Here is a 16,864-nt window from a genome sequence, read left to right as displayed (position 1 = left end):
CCTTGCCGTTGCTTCATCCCACCGCAAATGCATTCACCGAAATGAAGTGATGATTCAAAAAGATGCAAATGTTATTGTGAAATTAATAATTCACTTGGTTGCAAACAATAAACTGATGTATGTCCTTGACACACACACACACAACAATAAAAGTTTTATATTTTAATAAGAGACATTCAGACATAGTGAGAGGAGAATAGCCAGCAAATATAAATCATGCTGTTGCTAAACCGATGCACAGTTGCATAAGACACTCCTTTCAGAATCCGACGAAAAGGGGTTCTTTCAGACCAAACACGTACTATATTTCCATTCTCCAAATGTTCTCTTTGTGAAACAAGGCCGTGATATACAGTGACACATTCTGACAGTTTCATTGAGATTTTGTTGCATGGGAACCCACTGCCACTTCAAGAATGTTCCTCTGTGAGACACGAATTGTTGTTCGTATTAATAGAAACAGCTGGATGAGGCACACCCGGCAACATTCAGACCACAATTAGGTATGGGTGCTCTTTGAATAACTTACTGTACATCTCGATGTGGCTCCAAGTGGCTTTACTTTGAATGACTTGAAAGAACCTTTCCCTTCAGCACCAAAAGCAGATCCGCCCACTTTCGTCTATTTTTGTCCCCTGTGTTCTCTTATCCGTTTCTTGCCTCCCACAAGTCGCACCCATGGTCTTTTCCTGAAAAACCCATTTGTGTGTGTCTTGCTTGATCCAAAGGCCGCCCTGAAATTAAAATTAGAATGTTTTCAGTGTATTTCCAAACAAAAAAATAAAAATCTTGCTTCATGATGATTATTGCGCTGATTACAATGCAGCCACCATTTACAAATGAACCAGTTTCAGAACAGTTCAGGTTGCTGACCAAAAAATACATTATGTGTCTGCGGTTGAAAGTATTTAGCTGTCCACATTTTTTAGGCTGTATCATCCGGAGACCAGATTTGCCGGCCACATGATGTAACTTTGGCACGACTCGACCACGCGCCAGTGTCCAAATCTAGACTCCAAATCTAGCATTCGTTTCCATAGAAACGAGCCCTGAGCTAGCACATCTTTGGAGCCGACATTGGTCCTCTCTTCTTCTACATTGCTCTTCTTCACTGGTGACTTGTTCATGAAGGCCATTAGCATAACAGTACGTACATTAAAGTCCATCCCTGATCCAGTCCTGGCTGCGTTTGCGAAGATTCTCAAGTGAGTGACAGACTCTATTTCCACTTCTGCTGCCAGCATACACGTGGTGGCTGAGCTCAAATTAACTGAAGGCCTGTCTAAACTTACCGCGGTTCATCTTTCTACCCTTCCAACTGGCCACGCCTCTGAGAAATGTTTGTAAGCCTTAAGTAGGAGTGAACTGCCATTTGTGTTACTGTGTTTTTCCTTGTCAGAACTTGTGTTTTGGTTTCACAAATCCTTTCGCGGTTGATGGTGAGATTAAGCCTCATGAGACAATTCACAATTTAAGCCAAGTGGTTAATTTCTCAATGCTTCATGTGCACACGAAACCACCTGCTTGCCAGGTGTGTGATGACAGGCAGCGATATCTTATCGGTGTTGTGTGATGCAGAGATTTTTGTTTTGCATCCGTTTTGAATCTCGGAATGATTAAGAATTACAAAATATGTATGACCAAATAATTTCTCAACATAAATTGTATGGGCATTTGACAATCTATTAATTCTATGTGTGTGTGTGTGTGTGTGCGTGTGCGCGTGTGCGTATGCGTGTGCGTGTGTGTGTGTGTAATATTTTCCAAAAGTGAAAACTACTAGCAATCATTGGGTCACCCAAATGTATTCGTGGTGAACGAAAATAATAAATTATATGTACTGTATTAAATGCCAGAGATAGAGAGATTTACACACTATATTAGAAATGCATACATTAGAATTCCAAAATTGCATGACAGAAAAGAAAAGCCATTTTAGTTATGGGTTGTTTTCATTGGTGATATGCAGATTTGCTCAGAATAAAATCTTGCCAGGCAAGCAGTTATTACATCCCCTGCGCAGTCACACGTACACAAAACTAACTATGCTTAGTATGTTAGAAGCATCGGGCAATTTGTGCCTTCAGTGGTTTCCGTTATGAGTTGAGATTTAAAATGGGCCCAGCTTCTTTTAAATCACCTCAACGTATACCCGCGTTGTGAATTCCATTCACCCCCGTCTGATTCGACTGACAGCTGCAGTCAAATAGGGATGTATGTTGTTTTAAATTAATTCCAATCCTTTGACTCAACATGTATTTTTCCTCACATTTACCGAGGATTGCAAATCCTCACACACACACACACACACACACACACACACACACACACACACACACACGCACACACACACACAGACATCATTCAAAGATAGTCTGTATGTAAATGAGAATCTCTTGTGACAAAAGGCAAATGCATTGACAGGGATAATGCATTTGCATTTGCATTTGTGTGTGTGTGTGTGTGTGTGTGTGTAATATCAATTATAATTTCAAAATAAATACACCCATATGCTGCTCTTTCATGCACAAAAATAAATTGCATGCCTTATGTTTCATGTGACTTAGCCCTAGTTACAGAACATCCATCCATCCATTTTCCGATCCACTTTATCCTCACAAGTGTCGCGGGGGGTGCTGGAGCCTATCCCAGCCATCTTCGGGCAGTAGGCGGGGGACACCCTGAACCGGTTGCCAGACAATCGCAGGGCACACAAACAAATAACCATTTGTTCTTACAATCAGACCCAGGGACAATTTAGAGTATTCAATCAGCCTGCCATGCATGTTTTTGGAATGTGGGAGGAAAGCGGAGTACCCGGAGAAAACCCACGCAGGTACCTCTGCACCGTGAGGTCGACGCGCTAACCACTGGACCACCGGGACACCCTAGTTACAGAACAAATGAAATGAAATGAATGAAACATGTTTAAATATGTGATGTAAGAAGAGGAAAGCAAACATTCATGAGAACGGTGACATTTCTGACTTGCTTCAAAGACCTGCTTGAATGTGATATGCGATATTCTGTGGGGATCCCACTCCACACCCACGGACACAAAAGGCACAGAAACCTAAAACCGGCTCCTCTGAATTGCCCCGCCGCCGCTCCTTTGTGTGCTTGCTGTGTTCACGATTGCAATAGGTTAAATGGAGAGGCCTAAGTAGGTCTACAAAGTGTCAAATGCGTGAAAATAAGGTGAGTTTTGTTCAAGCTGAACAAACATCAAGTTTTGTGATTGGTATGATGATGGTATCCCATTGAATTCTGGTGAGATCATCCCGCAATAGTTCTTGCCTCTCCTCACTTTAGTCCAAACGACAGTCGAAAACATTTTGTTTCATGGGACCCAATGCGTACTTGGGGAGAACAGAATCATGCAGGGAGGCGTAATAGAGTCAGTGCCAATGGCTCGAGAGGAGCAAAGTAAAGTAAGAGCGGAGGAATGAAGCATAATAGTGGAATGGTAGTATGAGGACAGGCATAAAAAAAGGTGTGGAAAATGAATAAGAACATAAGCAAGTCTCCAAGCTTCCTTCCCTTCCTTCAATCTCATATATAAATGTGATGGCTCTTCTCCCCATACGAAACCCCACAGGCAATTTAAAGAAAGTAGGCCAAAATGAAATATGGCCGCAATATAAAAACAACACTTCAGACACACAGCAGCCATATAAAGTTGTAACCTTTTGCGCGTGCAAGGGCACACATGAGCAAGCGAGGAAGACAATTGAGTTTGCGAAAGGTGTGGGTGCAATAGGGCGTTATATGGGTCGCCAGGCAATTGTTTTATTAAGATTGAATGGAAAGTAGGATCTTAAATGAAATTTTACACTACTGAAATAGTTATATCATCTATCGTGTTTCTTCCTCTTGCTATCCCTTTCATGAACGTGCCCACACACAACCTACAGAGAGAATTCTGGCTCTGCTGCAGTCCCATTTTTCTCTGACTACTGTAACCTTTAGGCACCATCAACTGCACTGTGAGGGTTAAATCCCTCATAATCTGTCTGCGACATGTACTGTATGTGGAACATGTTGGCTGGAGAATAAGCCTGACCCAGATAGGGGTAAGGGCACAAGTGCACTGGCACAAAGACAAAATAGATTAACTTGCCACCATGGCCTCTGGCTGCCATCTCACCTGTTTCCGAGGAATTGCACTCGGAGGCATGAATGAAGTGGACTGTACCCGACCTACATATTTTCTTCTTTAAGAGGCAAATTTTTCCATTTGTGGTTACCGGTAAGTCAATTCCTTACACTCACTTCGTGCGTACTTTCAAGGCGCGGTGATTCTCCCGTTTGGGCTTTTGACACACCCACCATGCGTAACTTGGAAATTTGTACGCAGCCACCGAAGAGGCGTGATTCGATGAAGGCTGAGGCTGCCTCTAATTTCCGGATGGTGGAGTTTTCATGAGTTGTGAATTCCATAGAGATCTATTTTGAAAATACTTCCCACTTTGATTGTGAAATGAACTTGCACCGCGGAACCGAAATTTATCACCAGTGACGTTTTTGTGGCTCATCTACATGCCACTTTGAAGAAGGGTTTGTTTTTGCAGTCACTTTTTAATACGTCCAATGCAAGCAATTTAATCATAACACTGAGAGTTGACCGGGTTGCCAAGACACTGCGCACGAGATGCATCATATAGCCCCACCTCAAAAATCCACAACTCACCGGCGAAGATTGTAGCTCTTTGTAATCAGAGCTTCAGAGCTCCAAGCCCCCATCGGCATGTGAAAATGCTCCTCACAGTTGGAAAAAAAAAGTTACCAATTAATATGATAATGTTGACGTTCACCCATCATTGTCGTAGGAACACATTTTCAAACATTGGGAAGTCGTTTAGCATATTACGAGTCAGATGTGCCCCTTCAGCCCAGTCTGCACGTCAGCATGAATCAGCCACTCATCACTCGCTGTCCGCGGCTGTGAAATGATTCAAAATATGCAAAATGATGTTTTGGCTTCAAGACCTCAGTACAGCCGCTGGAGCACGGAAGCCAAAAGGTTCTTAAGTCTTTTGGAGAATGCGAGCACTGACAAAAGACCCTGATTTGAAGGTCGCTCCACCCAAAGTGCGTACATTTCATGAAAGTGCGATAGGCCAGATTCCAAAGATTTTTCTGAGTCTGTTAAAATGCATATTCTCATTGGCAATATGTTTTGTAATACACTTTAGCCACCAATAAGGTCAATGAAAGTGACGTTTCAGTACACCGTAGAGATACTGTACAATTTCCATGCGCTACACAACATTCAGTGCAATCAATGTTGTGAAACGAGCGATGTTTTTGGAATTCGAGGAAGAGGTATTTTTACGCACGAGCCGACAGAAACGGGCAATGTCAAATCCCGCATGTTTGAGCTGATCAGGACAGCGGAAGAGAAAGTGAAAGTGAGGACCGTGACAACTCCACTGTGGAGCCTGGATTAGAGTTGAGACAATACCGCACAGAGCAGATAGGAAATATACAACTTTTTTTTTTTTTTTTTTTTTACACCCCTGTATCTATACAGTATACATTTCGCTTGCGACCTCAACTTGGTAACACAACACCTTTCGAAACATCAACAGTCGGTCATGCTGTGAGTGTGCGATTCCATAATAATGCTTTGGTCATACATGAAATGTTACAATGCAGGAAAATCTTGAGCTGCCTTTTCCATGCACCAAAAATTGGAGATGTGTATTCTATGCACAGTAAAAACAACGAAACAATGAATGGGGGTGTTTAAAACATGCTGTACAGGAAGGCTTTGCTGTGTCAGGCATCTTGCCAGCATGCTGTACAGGAAGGCTTTGCTGTGTCAGGCAGCTTGCCATATAGGCAGAATAAATACATATTACTCTCAAGGCGTTTTTTTTCTTTTTTTTTTTCCCAACAGCTCAAGTCCTAATCACCATTTTTAGGTGTCGTAGGTACATGCAAATAACTTTGGCCTGCGACACTTCTCGAACGCATCGCGACAACTGTGGTTCTTCTCGCTGCTGCTGGGGGTTGAAGTCGCATTTGGTGAAGGAAACATCGTTGGCACCGGAGCTGGTTTCAGCCTGGGTCGAACTATACTCGTATACACGACGCTCTCTCCTACATTTGCTGAAGCACGTCTGTTCAAAATGATCAGCGCAGAGCTTGGAGTACCTGCTTGGAGACCACAGTTGGCGACACTTTCCTCCCTGCCGAAGATTGATCATTTGTTCATATTCCAGTTAATTCCCAAAATTTTCTCTCACCTCTCCCATTGATGCCACTCTGGGTCTCAATGTGCGCAGCCGAATCCCCCAGCTGAACGAGGGAATCCCCAGCGGGAGGCCTTTTCCTGGAAGGCCCCCTCCACAGGGGGTGAGCTATTGGAAGGGGGACCCACGTTACAGTTTTGGGGCTTTCCCTAATGTTTCACACGCAGCTGTAAGGCATTCTCCATCCAGCCCTACCTCCAGGCCAGGTTCCAGAGAGGGGCCTTTGTGAGCAATGTTGAAGTGAAATAAATCTGGACCAATGTTATTAACCATCATAATGGGCCACGTGAGTTGTGCTGTATCTGTACAGCCATCCATTGATTTCTGTATTGCTACTGTTCAATCGGCTAACCCGACTACTGTATTGAGCTTCATGGCCCCAGTGGCGTTGCTTTCCCTAAAAACTTTCTGAAACACTTGCTGTGTTGAAATAGGGTGACACAGATGGAAGACTGGCAAAGAGACAGAAAAATACATCACTTTTTCGGGATTCTGGATTTTAAAAAGTGTTTTGTTTAATCCTGGAACACTCAGCAAAGTCATCAACGAGCAGGAATTTCTTATCATAAAATTAAAGTGGATTTTGGTAAATCTTCTCACTCTGCACCACTCTGAAATATGTGTCAGACATCAATGAGGAAATGACATGAAAGACAATATTTAGAATGCAAAGATTTCACTGACAAAAACTGTGAATATTTGTATTGAATTGAAAATCTCAATTATCAGTTTGTTTGGTCTATTGTGAACACTTTCTGTTACAGTTCCTAAATGAATTATGGAGTCTGACTTTGTATAAAAATGCAAAAACCAAAAACAAAAAAAAATAAATTTTCTTTTTTCATTCATAATGATTGGAATGGATGAAAATGGAGCCATTCAAGCCCATCTAATCCTCACTGACATCCTAAATGATTTTAAGTGAGCTATTTTCCTTTGCCAGGCCATTTCTCCAATTATGTCACTCAATGAGTTCACATTAATAGAAATATTATCGTTTATAAGACTGATTTAAAAATGTGCCTCGAGGTGTACAAACATATTTCCCATGCAGTACACTCATTGGACACAACATTAGCAGCACTTGCAGCATCAAATGAGAGTCAATCCTGAATAGTTGTGTAAAATATACCTGCCTTGACAGAAGACATTGTAAAATTTTGATCAACACTGTCAAAGTAGTAGTAGTACACTCTGTCACAACCTGTTAGGCGTGTACATCATATGAGGCAATTGCGGTCAAGATGAATAGAGTCGAGCTATCTTGAATAGAATTACAACAACCAATAAAAAAAAAAAGAAAAAAAAAGGCTGGTCTCATTGGTCTCATTTTCAGGTGTGTGTTAGTTCTGCAGGTGAAGCTCGCTCCCCCTTGTTTACAGGGTTCGACTGTTCAGTTTACTCTCATTGTCACCTAGTAGTGCTACTTAGAGTATAACATTGGAGAGAAACAACTGTATGACTCTGAGAGGGGAGGCGAGGACCGCGATTCCACCACGCCTTCCTCATGTCAAAACAGCGTGTACTCACTCATCCACTCCACGCAGAGTCAAACTGCAACTGACAAGGTAAGACGTCCTAGCATCATTTGCAGATTGGTAGCTAGGTTTTACTCAATGCACGTTTTTATTCAATGACGTGTTGTACGGCATTTGTATTTGCACATTTTGCATTTGGCGCATGCGTGCGTCTCGCAAACAACCGAGAGCGGGATTATGAGAACGCGCTGCAAAGTGCATTGCACGCACGCGCACACAACCCGAGGTTCAACTCGCGCTCTTGTTAGCGCACTTGTGCATATGTTCAACGAACAAACGTACGTAACAGTAATATGAACACACTGCAAAGTGACATTAGGTTTTCCTTTGATTGTCCACTCAATTTGTTTTGCATATTAATTGTATTTGTTTTCAACAACAGTTATTCACTTGAACATATTTCTTTTCATCCGGAGATGAATGGCTATTGCAAAAATAGCTTTAAATGCTTACCCGTGGAGTCATACTCTACAGTTAATGTTTTGTTGTTGTTGTTTAACCCTGTATTCGCACAAATAGTGTGGAACCTGGAATCAAATAAGTTTACACAGGCAGGTCAACCTCTGTTTTGTTCAAAATGGAAACTGGAAGAAACTGCATTCATTGTCGAGGCAATCACATTTCATTTAAACAGAAATGGGGGAAAAAAAACCCGAAACAAAACAATTCAACATAAAGTATATGTGACTACCAAGTAAAAAAATGTCGTGTCAAAAATGCAAAAAAATAAATAATAATAAATAAATCTTAACATCCTAAAGGTGCAAATGTAAAAAAGAAGTAAACCAGTCTTTACTAGGTGACTTCAATTCAGATTTTAAAGGATAACTTCCAGAGGTAGCCAAAGACAAGCCAAAATCCTGTTTAACATGTTTCAAGTTAATCCTTTGACACTTGCTAAACCGGGGTATCTTGTGACATTGTGTTTCCCAGCAACTTCTATTATTTTAGTCTGAAATTTAATATCGGATGTCATGCATGTATGTTTCTGTTTCTGACAGGATCTCCAATGGCGACGCACTCTGCACATAAGAACTGTGCTCTTCTTTTGCTGCTTTCGATCCTGTCTGTGTCACTTACTACGCAAGATGACCTCATAGTCAATACTCGCAATGGGAAAGTCCAAGGAAAACAGCTTTCCGTGCTCGGTGGTAATATCCGAGCCTTCCTTGGCATTCCATTTGCAAAACCACCACTTGGCAAACTGAGATTCAGAGATCCAGAGCCTGCAGAAAGATGGGAGGGGGTGTTGGATGCCACTAACTATGCAAATTCATGCTACCAGATTCCTGATACATTCTATCCAGGTATGACACATGCTTTACACACAGACAGCAACAGCTTCTCATTTCCAATTTTCTGTCCCGTTGAGAAAAAAACCTTCTTTCGCAAGTCCCTGGACCTGTAGAAACATGGAAGATTGCAAAAGAACATTTGGCAAGAGAGTACGTGGCGGGCGGGAAATGCATCGTTTGCCACAAATGTGTTTTTTTATTTTCTTTTTTGGTTTCATGTGATGTTGGCATTTTCACAAATACTATTTGTTGATATTTCAAAACATCACAACAGTCATTTGGATGCAAGTCAAACAATGACTACAAGCCCCCCCCCCCAAGACTTCTGAAGGAAAATACAAAATGTAGGGAGGAGTGAAACATGGTTCAGAATAAAGAGAGAAACGTTACTTAGAGTCAGACCGCGCAAGAAATATTATTTAACCGAGCCACTTCCTTACCACCCTGCGATTGTCTGGCGATCAGTCTATGCTCCAGCTCACCTCTGTCCGAGGACAAGCACGATAGAAAATCGTTGGACGGATTCTTCCTTAACTTCATTTTAGCTAAGTCTGCATGATGGTATCTTGAAATAATATTATAAGGCCTTGTACAAGCTTACAAGATCAGGTAGAAAACTGAATCTCTTTTGTGGTTCTTTTGCTGGTGTACTGTCAGTTGGGGTTAAAACCAAATTCATGTGCTTTTAATACATGGAACGAAGCTTAACCTTAGCTATTAGCACATCTTTATCATTTGCGGGGCTGTTAAAAATGTTCCTTTCAAATTAAAGAACAAACAGTAACGTAATGTCTGATTAAGTATATTTATGGCTAATGGACCTCATTGATGGTGTCAGGAGGAATCCTTGTACCTTCAACATCGGCACTTTTCAGGAGACCCCCAAAATAGATTTGTGAAATAATATCAAATACACCAAATTGTGACCTAGGAGGTTCTGGCTGGTAATCTGAACAAAATGCTTGAATTGTTTCTTATTTTTTGTTTGTCTTGTTGCGTGTTGTGTTTCTTTTATCTGCTGGCGATGTGCGATCCGACAAGCCAGTGCTCCTACTGTAGATGGAACAGGCTCCGGTCACGGATGCGTCGCTATTTATAGTCACAACCACCTGTCAGGGATGGTTGTTTGGAAACCAGATCGTGCTAAGTACAGTATCTACACACTGCAAATGCCCCCCCCCCCAAATCCTCCCAATATAGATTTGAAAACCAAATTAAATACTCGTGTTGGAACAACCTACATGTTCCAGCTTTTTATAGTCCATGCTCATAAAATGAAGCTCTTGAACTTTTGACTAACAATGAAGTTCACCACCATAGAAGTAAGAGAAGAGTGCAAACCCCTGTCGCGGTCTTTGAGTCAATCTCACTTTTCGTTCAGCTTTTTTTGTTTGTTTTGTTTTGTTTTGTTTTTTTGCAGGTTTCAGGGGTGCAGAGATGTGGAACCCAAACACTAAATTAAGCGAGGACTGCCTCTATCTAAATATCTGGACCCCTTTTAACAAAGCTAGTCAGAGTTCACTGGCTCCTGTCCTTGTCTGGATCTATGGAGGGGGGTTTCTTTCAGGAACATCCTCTCTGGATATTTATGATGGCCGGTACCTGAGTAAAGTTGAAGGTGTTGTTGTCGTATCAATGAATTACAGGTGAGGACTTAAGAGTGTAAACTTATTTGATAATGATTTACTGGGGTCCCATTAGTAGTGTAATAGTTCATACGATGGACTTTGTTGCAGCGGGTGTGGGATCAAATACTTCTCCGTGAGTCATTCACACTGGCCTGTCATTGAATTGTCATTAATGAGAGCAGCAGTTGTCAGACCTTTTATACCCATTAAGAAAATATTTGTCTCTCCAGGTAAAACCTTTAAGACTAAAATGAATGTGCAAAAGCAAAGAAGGCATCAAAACATTTCGTGAAAAATGAGAGGTTTTATTCTTTAAAAAGTATATTTATTATGATTGTAATCTTTTGCAGTTTGAACATTAACGCTGTGCTTGAATACAGGAGAAATGTACTTGGATAAGGATGTTATATACAAATGTATTTCACATTAAAGTTAAATTAAAAAAATTATACCCGAATAAAAGTTTAAAGGCCAATTGCTCTTAAAAATGTGATGCAAATACATTGCACTAAAAAAAGTTAAATACAACTGAACAAAACCTTGTCAGTGATTCTTTTGTGTACCACTACAAGGGGCCCATGTACCCCAAATGGCACTCGTACCGCACTGAGAATCACTCAACTTTTTGCCCCTACTCAGCTCGGACAAGCTCCAACTCCTTCCATTACTGTGAACAAGCTATGCAGCATAGACAACAGTAATACAGATGTACTGTGACAAAGATCTATATTTCTGGCTACTTGGTCCCTTCAAAAACATTTTGAAGACATTTTGAATCATGTGTTGCCTCCAACATTGTGAGAACTGTATTGGGAAGACTCGTCCAGCATGACTGTGCCCCATCTGGTCAAGCAAGTTCCATAAAAGGTGCACCGCAGAGCGCTAACCTAAGCACCATCACAATTTTTGGAATTAACTACGATACATATATCGTCCGAAAAAGGAAGGGCAATGCAAAGGTAATTAAGTCTTCAACATCATGTTAAAAGTGTTTGGGTGCTCACCGAGAGCAAGTCCTAATGGTGATCGGCGGTTGGACCACCTGTCACTTTCTAAATGGAGAAAGTCATCGGGAGACCCAGGAGACAGGCCCTGGGTGCACACACAGTCTGACATCTCCGTTCAAAATGCTTTGGTCTGAATTCTTTGGGTCCTTTCAGCTGTACTAGACTCAGCTTTAACAATAAACAGAACATATTCTCCTTCATTCGGGATCGTTAGTTTGATCTGGTTACCCTAGGTCAGACCCCTGGTCGAAAGCTTGATTTGGCTTATCGACAGTGCCAGTTCCAAGTCAGGATAAATGGACTGGTTGCGTCAGAAAAGACAACCGGCATGAAAGAAAAAGGAGTAAGAATAGGGATCAAGAGTGGCTTGCTCAGGGAGTGGAGAGATTGTCTCAAATCTGGCCAGTTTCAGATTTGGTAACTGGTTTCCCCTCGGTTCTCCCGACTTGTCGGATGATCAAGAATCTGAAGCCCACATTGCTCTTGGTGTTGCCTCATCGGTATTTGAATGAAGATGAACTATTTCCTTCAAGGCCACGATGGTATGAATGAAGAGACGCTGTAAAACAGCTTTGGTGAAGCAGTGTTACGTTAGAAACTAAGTGTTGTGTAATTGAATGCCATTTACTTTTTCCATTACAATTTAAGAAAAGAGAACTACAGGTCGAATCGTAGTGGGGAGAGCATAGTTCACAGTCAGGCAGGTCTTTTCACAAAAATGAGCATTGCAACAGTGCCAACTCACAGATTTGATATTATTTCCCAACCCTTATATTTGGTTTATACTGGCAACATTTAAATAATGTCAATATAGTGATGTTCTAAGTAACTAATTTGTATCATGTGTTTCAGAATTGGTCCGCTTGGCTTTTTGGCTTTGCCTGACAACAACATTCGAGGCAATGCAGGTCTCCTGGACCAGCGCTTAGCCCTTCAATGGGTAGCCGATAATATTGCCTCTTTTGGGGGTGACCCTTCACAGGTAAGACTTTTGATGGTTTGTTCTTTGTGATGCAACAGTCATTAATTTGCATAGACGTCTTCACAAAAGTAGCACAAACCGTTTCTGCTTGATTTGGGGTTCTGCACAGGTCACAATTTTTGGGGAGAGTGCTGGGTCTGCATCTGTCGGCTTCCACCTCCTCTCCCCAGGTAGTCATGACCTTTTCCAAAGGGCCGTCATGCAGAGTGGTTCCCCGAATGCACCGTGGGCCTTAATCAGCAAGACAGTTGCACATGAAAGGTCCTGAAAAGTTTTTCAAGTTCCCAAAAAGTTTTTTTAACTCTAAATCCAATGTTGATTTGTAATTATGGGTACTGTAAATTGTGACAAATTTTGAATCTGGCACATTTTTCATGCCGCTAAATCCTACCATAATTTTTCAAGACAGTGTATCATTCTCAGTATTTGTGTTAAAGGTTAACAAAACTACATTGTTGCTTTGCTATCCAGGTCCATGATGCTGGCTCAATTAATCGGCTGCTCCATGTCTACTCCAGCTTATCTGGACATCTGTTTACAAGTGACTGATCCTTGGTTGATAACCTCAAAGCAATTTGATGTTGTCACACAGCCCAGTATACTGTCCATTCCTTTTCCACCGGTTGTGGATGGGTACTTCCTACCTGATGAACCTGAGGTAGGTCTGAGTCCATCATGTCATGTCACTGTGGGTATGCCACGTATCTTCTTTCAGATTCAGGTTTTGCTCGCTTAGCATTAGTGATCGATTTTAAGCTCATATCCTGATTTGAATCTATTGACGCGAGCTGTTAATGGCTGCCAACCAGTTCAGGGTGTAGCCCGCCTGCTGCTCGAAGACAGCCGGGATAGGCTCCAGCATGCCCCCGCGACCCTTGTGAGGATAAGTGGATTAGAAAATGGGTGGATGGATGGATATAAAATAAATAAATAAATAAAATAATTGAAGAATTCATCTTCTGAAACTAGCGTGCATGTTCCACTGGGAAAAGAGATTTCATGCTTTGAAGTTGTTGGAGCCACAAAAACACTCATTAATGAACAATAGTCATATGGAGGGGAATGACTTTCTGCATAAATGATCTGTCGAAAACAGACAAATCATAAATAACCACTTTTGTTTTTGACCTGTAAACCACACTCACAGGATTTATCTTCCTTTGACCACATTTGACCTTCATACAGCAGTTCATTCTAGTTAAGCATGTATGCGGGCATGGGCATAATGGGCCTCTCAATTTCAGCCGGGAATTTGAAATCGAGAGGGCCCTGGTGGACTTTCTACACGAACCAAACTATATTTGGATTCCATCTTCGAGTTCAACGCGTGAGGCCACACCCCTTATGCCAGGGGTGGCCAATACGTCGATCGCAATCGACCGGGATCCAGCGGACTGGTCCCAAGGTGGGAGGAGGAAATGCAGGAACATGACAAAATATATTTCCCAAAACATAAAAGTATAACGTGACTTCTAAACACAAATTTAAGCCCTTAAAGGTGCAGGGTGTAGAATTTCGTCCCATCTCATTGCGACGGAATAGAATGCAATCTAATCTCGAAGCGCGTAATTTTTGGTGCCTCAGAGAGACCGCACTTCGTAAGCCGACCACCAATTCAGACAAAGGTCAGACAAAGAGATATTCTGTAAAGTCTGAGTGGCCATAGAGATCTATTTCACAGAAGAATTGATATGAATGCAATGATGATAAGTGAAAAACAAAACAATATTTTTTTCTCCACAGATCTTGCTGCAAAGTAATGCACTTCCAAAGAAAGAAGTGTTGCTTGGATTAAACAGGAATGAAGGGACCTACTTTTTAGTTTATGGGATGCCAGGATTTAACATCACTGGTGAGAGTCTCATCACCAGGAAGGAGTTCATACAAGGAGTGCGGCTGGCTATGGCAGGCTTTGACGCTGTTGCAGAAGAAGGGGTCGTTTTCCACTACACCGATTGGACGGACGAGCATAACAGCATGAAAAACCGTGACTCCCTGGGGGATCTGGTTGGAGACCGTTTTTTTGTTTCTCCTTTGTTAGAGTTTGCTCGCAGGTAATTTCCAAGAGTGTCGATTGTATTACAGTGATGTGAGTTGACTTGAATGCTGGTCTCACTGTCAGAGATTCTGGAATCCGTTTTTTGTGTAGAGTCTGCATCTGCTTTTGCTTTTTTGGGGTCATCTTTGGCCTCCTTCCGTATTAAAAATAGAATGGTAGGTTAACTGCAGTCTCTATGTGACCAATGGGTCTGAATGTGAATGTGAATGTGAATGGGTTTTTTGTCTTGTCGGTGATTGACTGGTGACTTGTCCGAAGGGTACCCGGCCGTCTCTCCCCTTAAGTCACCTTGGATAAGCTGATAATCCTTGACCCTAAACAGGATAAGCAAGAGAGAAAATGAATAGGAGGCTGTGTGGTCGTGGTCTCTTTTTAGCAAATGGCTGTTGACAGAGATCACCTTTTTTAATCATTGTAAATCATGAAAAAATTAAACCCCACGGTATTGAACTTCAGTCATTCTCGAGGCACGCAGTACTCTTTGTTATATTGCAACTATATTTCTTCAATGACCAACAATTTCAATTAACCCGTGCTTGTCTTTCTCCACCCCACCGCCAGGTACTCACAACGGGGAGGTAAAACATTCCTATATTCTTTTGATCACCGGTCTTCCATAAATCCTTGGCCGGAATGGATGGGTGTTTTACATGGGGACGAGATAGAGTTTGTGTTTGGAATGCCACTGAATGAAACATGGGGGTACACAAAGGCTGAAGTGAACATGACCAAGAAATTTCTGAAGCACTGGGCAAACTTTGCAAGGACCGGGTATGTATAATCAAATACGTCGTGGACTATATCGACCAAATGACTCCTTCATCGTCGACTTTGCGCCTTCCGTTGTCACACATGTAGTGAATGCATCTCCTTCATTCAAGCATTTGCGAAATAGTGGACTGTTTTTAAAAAGAACAAGAAAACGCTAGAATACCATCAATGCAAAGAGTGAAATTGGAAAATGTGTTCCCCTCTTAGTTATTTCCTAATCAGGTGTTATATTGCAGCAAGGGGGATGAACTTTGACTTTCTTTTATTGGGCATTGATATTTAGAATTGGGTGTCCTTAACACTTGTGTAAGTGCATGCCCTTGTCATTTTTTTTTCTTGTATGTCTCAAATCGTTTGGTATTCATTTCTTTTCAGAAATCCAGGAATTGATGGAGCCGCATGGCCCTTGTTCACCCCTGAACGGCAAGAGTATTTCACACTGAACTCTAACCTTCCAGAAAAAAGAAGGATGATGAGAGCCAAAGAGTGCTACTTGTGGAATAAAATGATGCCAAGAATACAGCAGTTTTCAGGTAGGGCATGTTTGACCATTTATTAGCACGCACACTTCTGGAGACGATAAAAAAATAAAACTTCTAACACCTCTAATCATATGCCAATTTAAAAAAAGAATGAATGTATAAATCAGTCCTCATATATTTTACACGTAATTGTCTTCGTGTTTACAAAACAGGTTAACATTATACAGTATTTCATTTTTATCATTAATAACAGTATAACTGTATTATATTATAACTGATCACTAAAATTTACAATCCCGCACGTATACTGTATGTGTCTGTGTCTTTTTCCACAGGTGATCTACAGGCCTGTCTGACTGCAAATGGAAGAATGCTCCACTTCAACTGCACATTCCTTATCATTTCATTGTTTATCTCGTTACTCCGTCTGTAAAGGGAGAAGGGGGCAAATCTGTCTTACATATAACTTGACTGTTCGATGCCCATATGCAAAAGAAAGGGGGAAAAATCGCCTTGTTGGTCTTTGCTGCTTGTAGACCGGAGGTTCGATGACCGACTCTGCATTGATTTGTGGAGAGATGGTCGTCTGCTTCCTAAGTCTTGATCGAGTGAGGCCACCCCCTCACAATTGACAACTGTACATTGCACGCGCACCCACGTAATCTATTTGTGCACGTGTGTGGACTGTGTTTATGAGTAATGCTTGCAACAAGAATTTCCAGTAGAGTTAACAGAATTTGCCTTCATGGGATACACTGTGTAGCCTCCCCCTTCCAGTCAAAAATTTCTTGACGTAGGAGCAATATAACATACAACATGACTTATAATATGCTACAGTTGTTGAT

At 41.6% G+C, this 16,864-nt stretch overlaps 1 protein-coding gene and 1 long non-coding RNA gene across 2 annotated transcripts in view; one reads left to right on the top strand and one right to left on the bottom strand.

Moving 5' to 3' along the window:
* Positions 1 to 1,230, bottom strand: part of LOC109525381 (uncharacterized) — a 65,424-nt gene extending 64,194 nt beyond the window's left edge. The window contains exons 1-2 of the long non-coding RNA XR_002170140.1: positions 1,155 to 1,230; positions 530 to 734 (exon numbers count right to left, since the gene is read on the bottom strand). This is a non-coding gene — a long non-coding RNA (uncharacterized LOC109525381). The remainder of the gene's footprint in view (positions 1 to 529; positions 735 to 1,154) is intronic.
* Positions 1,231 to 7,655: 6,425 nt separating this feature from the next.
* On the top strand, positions 7,656 to 16,522 carry LOC109525520 (acetylcholinesterase-like). Its single transcript, XM_019886072.1, has 10 exons — positions 7,656 to 7,825; positions 8,797 to 9,102; positions 10,511 to 10,736; positions 12,578 to 12,707; positions 12,817 to 12,968; positions 13,179 to 13,365; positions 14,451 to 14,761; positions 15,328 to 15,537; positions 15,913 to 16,070; positions 16,355 to 16,522. Exons 2-10 carry the CDS (start codon positions 8,805 to 8,807, stop codon positions 16,450 to 16,452), a joined length of 1,770 nt encoding a protein of 589 aa, XP_019741631.1. The 5' UTR covers positions 7,656 to 7,825; positions 8,797 to 8,804; the 3' UTR covers positions 16,453 to 16,522.
* Positions 16,523 to 16,864: the final 342 nt, after the last annotated feature.

The sequence above is a fragment of the Hippocampus comes genome, unplaced genomic scaffold, assembly GCF_001891065.2.
Source record: "Hippocampus comes isolate QL1 unplaced genomic scaffold, H_comes_QL1_v1.1 scaffold29, whole genome shotgun sequence".
Lineage (NCBI taxonomy): Eukaryota > Metazoa > Chordata > Actinopteri > Syngnathiformes > Syngnathidae > Hippocampus > Hippocampus comes.
Note: the sequence above shows the minus strand (reverse complement) of the source record. Positions and strands in the feature narration are given on the sequence as shown.

Excerpts from the sequence above, each read along its gene's own strand:
- LOC109525520 (XM_019886072.1), top strand. The coding sequence starts at position 8,805 with ATGGCGACGCACTCTGCACATAAGAACTGTGCTCTTCTTTTGCTGCTT. Across the intron at positions 9,103-10,510 it reads TCCTGATACATTCTATCCAG|GTTTCAGGGGTGCAGAGATG; the intron begins GTATGACACATG and ends GTTTTTTTGCAG. Across the intron at positions 13,366-14,450 it reads TCCTACCTGATGAACCTGAG|ATCTTGCTGCAAAGTAATGC; the intron begins GTAGGTCTGAGT and ends TTTTCTCCACAG.